Here is an 11,581-nt window from a genome sequence, read left to right as displayed (position 1 = left end):
TGTCTGACTCACAAAAGCTTGAGGTAAGTTGAGCCTGAGGTCTACTTAAAAGAGAAAAGCTAATTTAGTACTGTGTTGTCATCAATAAGTGCTGATCATTTTTTGTTTGTTTGTTTTAATTCAGCTTTTAGACCTGTGGATACTAAAAATGTAGCTCTGGACTGTCTTTCTACTTACACCAGGAAGTGTGTGAAACTTGTGAATTCACTTTCAGCATAATAATGATGCCACTTTGTGAGGACTATTCTGGAGGAATTGTGCTGCTGCCTGGTCTTTCTAACACTTTTCGTATTTTACTACTTCCTCTGAAATAGGACTGCCAGACCCCTGTTATCCTCTCAAATCTTAACCCCCCACAGCTGAGATATCTTCTGGAACTTCAGCTACTGCCTGTGAGAGCCCAGCCAGCCCTCTCGTGCTTCTGCACTTCCTACAAGTCTCCATGCAGTCTCCTCTTTCCATCCTGGGTTATAAGGGTTCTCTCCAGCTAGTCTTCAGGTGATTATTCAGGATGGTTTTTCTATATAGTTACAATTCCAGTTTGGTCCTGGGAGGGAGAGTGTCAGTGTAGCTTCCACTTAATCACCGCCATTTTGGAAAAAACTTATCTGAGAGCTTGAACCACTTAATTTTCTTGATGTGGAAGCCTAGAAAAAGTGAAAGCTATTTCTAAAAGTTGAAGTAAAATTACATTTCAAGGGTCTGAATACACTTATCAAAAATCAGTTTACCTCAAGATGGTAATATATGCTAATCTTTGATCAGTAGTTGCTAATAAAAATTTATGTAGCGTCTTTTCTGCATCTTAGCTTTTGTAGGACATCAGAATTGACCTTGGTTAATGAGGATTTACTTGAAAAACTTTGCTGGCTAGAAGGCTTTCTATAGAATACCTGGAAATAGGTGAGGATCATGGAACACGATATCAGCGATCTAAATTGGCTGTTCCCCCAGATTCATCTTAATCTTATATTTTTCTGTCTCCACCCCCCAAGTTCAGGAGACATAAGAGAGAGGGCTTAGCCCTGGTCAGGTAGCTCAGCTGGTTAGAGCACCATCCAGCTATGCCAAGGTTGCAGGTTCAATACCTGGTCAGGGCACACATAAGAATCAACCAATGAATGTTTCTCTCCCTCTGCCTCCCTAAAATCAATCCATAAATAAAGAGACAGGGCTTGTCTTTAGCTACTAAAGCAGGGGTGGGCACACTTTTTGACTCGAGGGCCACAATGGGTTCTTAAACTGGACCGGAGGGCTGGAACAAAAGCATGGATGGAGTGTTTGTGTGAACTAATATAAATTCAAAGTAAACATCATTACATAAAAGGGTACGGTCTTTTTTTTTTTTTTTTTAGTTTTATTCATTTCAAACGGGCGGATCCGGCCCGCGGGCCGTAGTTTGCCCACGGCTGTACTAAAGTATGGAAATTAATAGCAAAAGTTTTAGAATTAGATCTGATTTTGAATCCAGGTTCTACCACTTATTAACTGTATTTTTAAAAATTTATTGATTTTAGAGCAGCGGGGAGAGAGAAACATTGATTTGTTGTTCCACTTCTGCATTCATTGGTTGTATGTACCCTCACTGGGGATCATACCTGCAACCTTTGTATATTGGGTCAACGCTGACTAACTGAGCCACCTGTCCAAGGCTCCATGTTTTCTTTCTTTTTTAATATATTTGTATTGATTTCAGAGCGGGAGAGAGAAACATCAGTGATGAGAGAATCATTGATCAGCTGCATCCTGTACATCCCCCACTGGGGATCGAGCCTGCAACCCAGGCATGTGCCCTGACTGGGAATTGAACCATGACCTCCTGGTTCATAGGTCGGCGTTCAACCACTGAGCCATGCCAGCTGGGCTCCATGTTTTCTAAAAGGCCTAGAGAACATATAGCAGGTACCCCCACCGCTATTTAATTATTATTATTTAAATCTTCACCGAGGATATTTTTTCCATTGATATTTTTGGAGAGAGTGGAGGAGGGGGGGTGGCGCGGAGAGAGAGAGAGAAACATTGGGGTCTGATTGGTTGCCTCCTGCACAGAAGCCCCACTGAACTGGTGATGGAGCCTGCAACTGAGGTATGTGTCCTTAACTGGTAATTGAATTCACAGGCCTTTGGTTTGTGGACAGATGCTCTAACCACTGAACAACCAGCCAGGGCTCTGCTGCTATTTTAAATCCAGCACTACATGCTCTGGCTCAGTTGGTTGGGCATTGTTCTGTGAACCAGAAAGGTTGCCAGTTCCATTCTGGGTCAGGGAACATGTCGGGGTTTTGGGCTCAATCCCCTGGAGGGCACGTGCAGGAGCTAGCCCACTGGTTTCATTCTCACATCAATGTTTTTCTCTCTCCCTCTACCTTCTGCTCTCTATAAAAATCAATTTTGAAAAAAATTTCAAAAATGTTCAGTGCCATACAACTCCTTGCAGCATTTGCTGCCAGGACCCTTCTGCCAATAATTCTCCCACCATGGGGGACATGAACTGTACAGCAACACAGATGAGTTCGCTGAGGGATTCAAGATCAAGGCCAGCAAAAATCAGGACAATAAAATGTTTATCAGAGGTTTGAGCTGGGGTACAAGCTAGAAAGATCTGACTGTTTGTCTCAATTTGGGGTCAGTTTGAGACTGCACAGTGGAAACATCTAGTTACTGGAAGACGAAGAGTATTTGGATTTGTGCTTTTCAAAGATGCTGCTCAGGTTGATAAAGTTTTGGAACTGAAAGAACACAAACTAGATGGCAACTGATAGACCCCCCTGCCAAAGGACCAAAGTTTTAAAAAAGGGAAGAAACCCCACATAAAAAGGTTTGGGGGGAAGGTAGAGCCCAAATACTTTTGAAGAATAAATTTAAGAATATTTTGGAGCCTTTGGAGAGATTGAAAAAATTGAACTTCCCATGGATACAAACACAAATGAAAGATGAGGATTTTGTTTTATCACATACACAGATGATGCACCAGTAAAGAAATTGTTAGAAAGCAGATATTATCAAACTGGTCTGGAAAGTGTGAAATCAAAGTTGCACAACCAAAAGAGATGCAGAGGCAGGAATAGAAACAATCAAAAAGGAGGAAAAGTTGCTGCAGCTGGTGGGTGAAGTGGTACTAGGGCCATGGCCCAGGCCAACAGAGCCCTCATAGCAAGGCATCTCTGGGGGTGACAATCACCCCAAAAATTACCAGCCATACTAAAGGAAGACATTGGAGAAAACAGAAAGAGAATGCTAGTAAACGTTTCTGTTGATCTAAGATGATTATTTTGTAAGACTTTCTTGTGTAGAAGACACAAGTGTCTAACTGTATATAGCCATCAATTAGTTTTCTTTGCTTTTCCTTTATCTTTTGCTATCTGTGTTATGACTCAATGTGGATTTGTGTTTATACAAGTTTTATTTGTATGATTTCATGTTAAACCTGAAATAAATGCTTCTTTATGTGAAAAAAAAAAAAGAATGGTAATTAAAATGGACTGAAGCGAATCAAATACAGTTGTTTCTCAGTATCTGTGTGGACATTGGTCCCATATAGTTGTTATACTGAATTGTTTAGGGAATAATGATAAGAAAAAAGTCTGTACATGTTCAATACAGACACAGCCATTGTAGGTCTAAATGCATGGTACACATCAACAACAATGTAGTTTTTTTTGTGTGTGTTTTTTTACATTTTCAATATATGGTTGCTTGACTCTGCAGATGTGGAACCAAAGGATAGGGAAGGCTGACTATATGCTTAAATCCATGATTTTATAATAATATTTAAAACTAGAGGCCGGTGCACAAAAATTTGTGCATTGGGGGGGGGGGGTCCCCTCAACCCGGCCTGTGCCCTCTTGCAGTCTGTGACCCCTTGGGGGATGACCACCTGCTCCCTGGGGGAGGGGGCTTAAGCTGGCAGTCAGACATCCTTCTGGCAGCCCGGCAGCCCTTGGGGGATGTCCACCTGCCAGTGGGGATTAGGCCTAAGCTGTAGTCGGACATCCTTAGTGCTGCTGAGGTGATGGGACAGACTCCCAGCACCACCGCTGTACTGGCAGCCATCAGCCTGGCTTGTGGCTGAGCAGAGCTCCCCCTGTGGAAGCTCACTGACCACCAGGGGGCAGCTCCTGCATTGAGCGTCTGCCACCTGGTGGTCAGTATGTCTCATAGTGACCAGTCATTCCCAGTCTTTCTGCTGTTAGGGTCAGTTTGCATATTACCCTTTTATTATATAGGATAGAGGCCTGGTCCATGGGTGGGGGCCGGCTGGTTTGCCCTGAATAGTGTCCCGGATCAGGGTGGGGGTCCCCACTGGGGTGCCTGGCCAGCCTGGGTAAGGGGCTGATGACTGTGTGCAGCTGGTCACACCCACTTCAGGGTGGGGTCCCCACTGGGGTGCCTGGCCAGCCTGGGTGAGGGGCTGATGGCTGTTTGCAGGCTGGTCACACCCCTTTCAGGGTGGGGGTCCCCACTGGGGTGCCTGGCCAGCCTGGGTGAGGGGCTGATGGCTGTTTGCAGGGTGGTCATACCCCCTTCAGGGTGGGTGTCCCCACTGGGGTGTCTGGCCAGTCTGGGTGAGGGGCTGAGGGCTGTTTTCAGGCTGGCCAAGCCTGTGGGCAACAGAAGCTCCCAGCCTCTCCTTTTTTTCTTTTTTCTTCTGGGATTTATTTACCTTCTATAATTGAAACTTTGTTGCCTTCAGTGGAGCTGAGAGCCAGCTCCTGCTCGCTTCAGCTCCGTGGCTACGGCTGGCTGAAAGCAGGTATCTGGGGTTTATTTACCTTCTACAATTGCAACTTTGTTGCTTTGAGTGGAGCTGACAGCCAGGCCAAGGCAGGCGGGAAGTTTGGCTTCCTCCATCACTGGAGCAAGCAAGCGTCCTGCTCGCTTCAGCTCCGTGGCTGCCGGCAGCCATCTTGGTTGGGTTAATTTGCATACAGTAGCTCTGATTGGCTGGTGGGTGTGGCTTAAGGCATAGCAAAGGTACGGTCAATTTGCATGTTTGTCTTGTATTAGATTAGACTAGAGGCCTGGTGCACAAAAATTTGTGCACGCGGGGGGCAGGGGGTCCCTCAGCCCGGCCTGTGCCCTCTCGCAGTCTGGGACCCCTCAGGGGATGACCACCTGCTTACTTAGGCCCGCTCCCCAGGGGATTGGGCCTAAGATGGCAATCAGACATCCCTCTGGCAGCTCGGCAGCCCTCGGGGGATGTCCACTTGCCAGTGGGGAGCAGACCTAAGCTGCAGTCAGACATCCTTAGCGCTGCTGAGGAGGCAGGAGAGGCTCCCACCACCACTGTACTGGCAGCCATCAGCCTGGCTTTGGCTGAACAGAGCTCCTCCCATGTGAGAGTGCCCTGACAACCAGGGGGCAGCTCCTGCATTGAGCGTCTGCCCCCTGGTGGTCAGTGTGTGTCATAGTGACCAGTCATTCCCAGTCCTTCTGCTGTTAGGGTCAGTTTGCATATTACCCTTTTACTATATAGGATAGAGGCCTGGTGCATGGGTGGGGGCCGGCTGGTTTGCCCTGAAGGGTGTCCCGGATCAGGGTGGGGGTCCCGCTTGGGTGCCTGGCCAGCCTGGATGAGGGGATGATGGCTGTTTGCATCCAGTCGCACCCCCTTCAGGGTGGGGGTCCCACTTGGGTGCCTAGCCAGCCTGGATAAGGGGATGATGGCTGTTTGCAGCTGGTCACACCCCCTTCAGGGTGGGAGTCCCCACTGGGGTGCCTGGCCAGTCTGGGTGAGGGGCTGAGGGCCGTTTTCAGGCTAGCGGGTGACTGAAGCTCCCAACCTCTCCTTTTTTTCTCTTTTTTTTAATTCTGGGATTTATTTACCTTCTATGGCTGTCACTGGAGCTGAGAGCCGGCTTTACCTCTGAGGCTCGGCTCCAGCTCTGACACCTCGGCTGCTGAAAGCAGGTCTCTGGGTTTGTTTGGGTTCTATAATTGTAACACTGTTGCGGTCCTGCTAGCTCCAGCTCTCACGGCTGAAAGCAGGTTTCTGGGGTTTATTTACCTTCTATAATTGCAACATTATTTCTTACAGTGCAAGCTCAGAGGCCGGCAGCAGCAGGCAGGGAATCTTGGCTTCCTCCATCACTGGAGAAAGCAAGCCTCCTGTTCGCTTCAGCTGCCTGGCTGCCGGCCGCCATCTTGGTTGGCAGTTAATTTGCATATCTTGCTGATTAGCCAATGGGAAGGGTAGTGAAGTTAAGGTTAATTACCATGTTTCTCTATTATTAGATAGGATAACATCAATAATTTATTAACCACCTTTGGAAAGTGCTAGGGAACCCAACTTATTTTGAAAATTGGTAACTGAAACAAGCAGTTGTGCTGCTTTGCTATGTGAACTGTACCTCAGGGTAATCAAATAGTTGATGAGAAAAAAATTTTGTTATAGAAGTATTTCAACTCATAAATGAAGAATGGTAAAAGTAGAGTATCATCATTTTGCAACCCTGTGATATTGTGATTTATAAGAAATTTAGCATGTCCCCCAAAATGTGTACACACTTTGAATAATTATTAAATCTGAAAATAAAGAAACATAAAATGAGCAATCAGCTGTTAAGTGTACACATTTTTTTCTGACACCCTATATATATGATACTGAAAGCCGGATGCACAAAATTCGTGCAAGAGTAGGCCTTCCTTCCCCCAGCTGCTGGCACTGGCTTCCCTCCAGCACCTGAGACCTGGGCTTCCCTCGCAAAGGGAGGCCCCGCCCACCCGCTGCAGCCCACTGGTTGGTAGCCTGGGCCTCCCTCTGTGGGGCGATCTTGGGGTGATGGCTGGGCCCCCGACCAATTGCATCGTGGCTGCTTTGGCTGTCCTGGCACCAGTGTGTGTCATACCACGGTCCCAGATGGTTGTCCGGATGATTGTCTGGATGGTTGTTTCACTGTTCGGCCGTTCAGTTGATTTGTATGGAGGTTTCTCAAAAAAATTACAACTACCTTATGATCCAGCAATATAACTTCTGGATATTTAACTGAAGAAAATAAAAGTGCTATCTTTTTTTTAAAAAAATATATTTTATTGATTTTTTTACAGAGAGGAAGGGAGAGGGATAGAGAGTTAGAAACATCGATGAGACAGAAACATTGATCAGCCGCCTCCTGCACGCCTCCCACTGGGGATGTGCCCGCAACCAAGGTACATGCCCTTGACCGGAATCGAACCTGGGACCCTTGATGCTGCAGGCCGATGCTCCATCCACTGAGCCAAACCGGTCAGGGCAAAAGTGCTATCTTGAAAATATATCCACACCTCCATATTTTCTTTTTATTAGCCAGAAAACAGAGATTTAGAAACTTGACCTGACTGAAAAGAAGAAAGAAATAGTGGACCTTGAAAATGACTTCAGGTTTTCTCACTGCGCAGAATATAGTCAAACACTGCTGCAGTTAAATATTTTACCCTTTGTTCTCCCTGTGTGATCTACAATAATAATCTGCTTCGTGTTGATATTTACTGCTGTGTTGCTGACAATTATCTGAAAGAGAAGTTGGGGTGCTTCACTGGGCTGGGAAAAGCGTAGCTATCTCAGAAAGCAGGTCTAATTAAGCAAGTTTATTCTTCAGTAGGTCCTCAGATTGCATCAGAGATCCGTTCCTAAGGCGCGATGTAATGTGATTTTTGTTCTAAGTCAGAACCCACCTACATAAGCACCTACGTCACTCACATGGAGCACATATACAGCAGTAATGAAATGAAACAGTAAAACAATTTAAAAGAAAGATGACGATTCCTGACCTTGTGGTAAATAATAAAAAACATAAAGCCCATATGTACATGTGTCAAATGACGGAACTTTTTTAAATATAAATAAATGGGAGATGGCGATGTAACCATGAAACAACGTAACCCGAGGACTGTCTGTATATCTATAAAAGGCTAAGTTGACTCACACATGCGTGATACATATAAAGCTCTCACTGGCACCAATTTCATGTGTGTTTCAATCTGTCATTGTTGATCATGTATTTGGGTGACACTTCTATTTTAGAGAAAGGGTGAATAGCAATATTAAAATATTATAATTAATTTCCTTTCAATGTGCACGAATTCGTGCACCAGGCCTCTAGTTGCTAAATAAATGAATACCTGCATACCTCCCTCCCTTTCTTGAAATCTAGTCAAGTGCCACCTTCTCTGTGAGGTCTTTCTTGAAGATCCTAAATAAAACAGCATCTTTCCCCTACATCCACAGAGAGACCATCTTCTTATCCCACTTTTAAAAAATGTCACTTAGCACCATTTGACATAGTATACATTTTTTTACTTATTGTCTCTTTTCTTTTCCCTGTAGATTTCAATTTCCAGGAAGGAGACGACTGTATCGCCAACGCCTTAGAAGAGCATTTAACCCTTTTGGTGGGTACTCAATGGTTATTTCCTGGATGAATTAATGAACCAATTCTGTCCGAAAGCATTCCCTCCGGGACCACAGACACTGCCAGGGTGGCCATGAGGTTTCCAGCACAATCGCGAGCTCGCCAGCGGGCACTCTAAACTCCTTCACTCCATAGGACTCCTCAAAGAAAGACACCGCTCTCTGCTGGGAACTGCAAAAACAACCGTGTTCCCCAGTTCATTTCTGCCCCTAAAATTTAACCAAAGACTTGACAGCTCGGGCCAATGCGGCGAATAAAAGTATTTAGCAAGTCACTTTATAAACTGAAAGGCGTTCACCAAAGTTTAACGGGTTTACTTGACTGCCACCAGCACTGTCAAGCAGTCGGAGAACAACAACAGCTAGCTCCCAGCAGGAGAGTCCCGGCCACATGGGGTCCCGCAGCGCGCTCCACCGCCCGGGGCTCAGGATTGGCGGAGGCTACACTGGCACCGCCCCCGCCGCGATGAGGGGGGGCGTTTGGGCGAGGCTGTCTCCGGAGGCTCGTGGGCGGGGCTAAGCGGGACAACGTCATCGCCTACGGGGCTCAGGATTGGCGGGAGCTCACAGGCACCGCCCCGGCCGGCCTGGGCGCGCGCAGGGGCGGGGCCCCCGGGGGAGCGCGGGGGGCGGAGGGGCCGGGCCGGGGCTGCGGCTGAGTTTGGGGCTGGGGCTGGTGATGCTGCGGCTGGGCCGGCTTGCCAGGCTTGGGCGGAGGCCGAGGGATGGCGAACGTGCGGGTGGCCGTGAGGGTGCGGCCCCTCAGCCAGAGGTGAGTCCGGGCGGGAGGGGGCGCCGGAGGCGTCAAGTGAGTTCGGAGGGCGAGGCCCCCGCCCCCCCCCCCCCCCCCCCGCGTCCCGGAGTGATTCCGGCGGGAGCCATCCGGCACCCAGTGGCCCAGCGGCCGGGGTCCGGAAACCTTCCAGTCCTGGCGAGTTGAGACCTCGGCTGGAGCTTTCGTTTGGTACCCCCGGGGATAGCGGCTCCTGGATGGACAAGGCTGGGCCGCCCTGGTTCGGGGTCCCTGGAGTCCTGCCAGCAGTTGCGAGGGGCCGCAGCTCAAGTCTTGATGCACGAGTTGGGCGCGCCTCCCGGATGCGTGGAGAAGGGCCGGGGAGAGGGCTGGTCAGTGTCCTCGCTCTTCTTGGTGGCTCTGGAGTCCCTGCGAGTACGGAGGCGCAGTGGTGGGTGCACGCGGGTTTCTCCGCGAAGGTGTGGAGAAAGGCCGAGTGTGCGGCATGAGAGGGGCACAGGCCCAGCTGGACGGCAGAACTGTGAAATGAGGGCGGTGGTTCCAGCCCCTTCTCGCAGCTCAGCGTTGGCAGTGCCCACGTCCGCATGGCTGCATCTCATTCTGCACCTCGCAGCTCTTGAGGCGTCCGGTGTCCAGCCACATGATTTCTTCCCCTTTTCACTAACTTGCCATACATGGGTTTGGAAAGGCAGGGAAAGCTTCACAGAAGGGTTGGTGTTTGAACTTTTTTTTTAAAAAAAAATCTTTATTGTTGAAAGTATTACCTATGTCCCCCCTTTTCCCCCATCGACCCCTCCAGCTCACTCACCGCCCCACGTCTGTGGGTTATGCATATATGCATGAACTGGTTTATAAAGACCTATTAGAGCGGTGGTTCTCAACCTTCCTAATGCCGCGACCCTTTAATACAGTTCCTCATGTTGTGGTGACCCCCAATTTCATTGTTACAAATTGAACATAATTAAAGCATGGTGATTAATCACAAAAACAATATGTAATTATATATGTGTTTTCCCGATGGTCTTAGGCGACCCCGGTGAAAGGGTCATTCGACCCCCAAAGGGGTCGCGACCCACAGGTTGAGAACCGCTGTGTTAGAGTTTGCTGATAGGTGGGGAAGGTGTAAAAAGCACTCCCGGTAGTAAAATACTGAGGGAAGGACTTGCTCTGTTAGGAAACAGGTAAGTTTGGTTGTTTGGGGAGAGGGTATGTGGAGGGAGGTGAGTAATAGGACAGAAAGCTGTGGAGAGTGTGATTTGGGACCAGTGGCACATATTGGAATTATCTGGGACGTAAGATGGCTTGAAAATTGGGCAGAAGGCTCAAGAAGGTATTGTCTGCCATAATAAAATTCGGTGCTAGCAGTGATTGTGTTTGTCCTGATATGGAGGTGATTGGCTTTGAAAAGTCATGCAGTCCAGGGGTAGGGGAGGCTGGGGGGAATGTCAATGGGGGGAAGTGGGGGGGGGAAGGAGACATATGTACAACTATCTGTAATACTTTAAACAATACAATTAAGTTAAAAAAAGAAAAGTCATGTAGTGGACAGAATAATGAGAAGAGGAGTGAGATGGGAGGAGAAACAAGAAAAACAGAAGAAAGTAGGAAAAAGGCAAAAGGGGCACAATGAAGAAAAGAAGGAAAGCGTCATGTGCCTGAGCTGCTGTGTTTAGATTGGTAAATTGATTACACCTGGCTTCTGCTTTACCAGGTGTGGTGGCTCAAGGTTGGTTTGTTAGCTTTTTTTGTTTGTTTTTTTGTTAGTTGTCACCCAAGGATATTTTTTTTTCTCCAAGTGGAAGGGACTGGGGAGAGACAGAGAGAAACATTGGTGTAAGAGAGAGACAGTGATTGGTTACCTCCCACACATGCCCCAACCAGGGCGGGGATTGAGCTTGCAACTGAGCTACGTGCCCTTGACAGGAATTGAACCCACGACCCTTCAGTCCCTGGGCCAACACTCTCACCATTGAGCCAAACCAGCCAGGGCATGCCTAGGGGGCGTGCGGGGGGGGGGGGGCGTGCAGTGTTTATTGGTGCAGCTGCTACTCTGAGGGTAGCCTCTGGCAGACCCTTTTCTTTTAATCCTCACTTTTTTTTTTTTTGCCTCCCATACATTCCCTGACCAGGGATAGAAACCGAAACCTAGATATGTGCTCTGACGGGGAATCAAACTCACAACCTTTTGAACAATCCAACCAGCTGAGCTACCTGGCCAGGGCCCTCTGGCAGATCCTCTTCTTTGCAAAACTGTGCTTTTAAGGGTTCTCGGGATAACAACATTGACTACTCCTCACAGTAACTTCTCTGTTCCTTGGGAACTAAGGATTTATGATAGCATGGATCAGATTAAGAAAATGCTGTTGAAATAGAATTGTTACGTGCAGTCAGATAGAGAATAACATCTCGGTAAACAGAAGTGAGGTGGAAAGAAGGGC

The 11,581-nt window shown here is 47.8% G+C and overlaps 1 protein-coding gene and 1 pseudogene across 5 annotated transcripts in view; both read left to right on the top strand.

The window, feature by feature from the left end:
• Positions 1-2,467: 2,467 nt before the first annotated feature.
• On the top strand, positions 2,468-3,757 carry LOC132220943 (heterogeneous nuclear ribonucleoprotein D-like; annotated as a pseudogene).
• Positions 3,758-9,017: 5,260 nt separating this feature from the next.
• Positions 9,018-11,581, top strand: part of STARD9 (StAR related lipid transfer domain containing 9) — a 98,732-nt gene continuing 96,168 nt past the window's right edge. For all 5 annotated transcript variants that reach the window (XM_059704044.1, XM_059704035.1, XM_059704019.1 and 2 more), the window contains exon 1: positions 9,018-9,161. In XM_059704044.1, coding sequence (XP_059560027.1) covers positions 9,115-9,161 — 47 coding nt within the window. In that variant the 5' untranslated portion in view covers positions 9,018-9,114. The remainder of the gene's footprint in view (positions 9,162-11,581) is intronic.

This window comes from Myotis daubentonii, chromosome 1 (assembly GCF_963259705.1).
Source record: "Myotis daubentonii chromosome 1, mMyoDau2.1, whole genome shotgun sequence".
In the NCBI taxonomy this organism is placed as follows: domain Eukaryota; kingdom Metazoa; phylum Chordata; class Mammalia; order Chiroptera; family Vespertilionidae; genus Myotis; species Myotis daubentonii.
The sequence above is the reverse complement of the archived record's forward strand: the minus strand, read 5'-3'. Positions and strand labels throughout refer to the sequence as shown.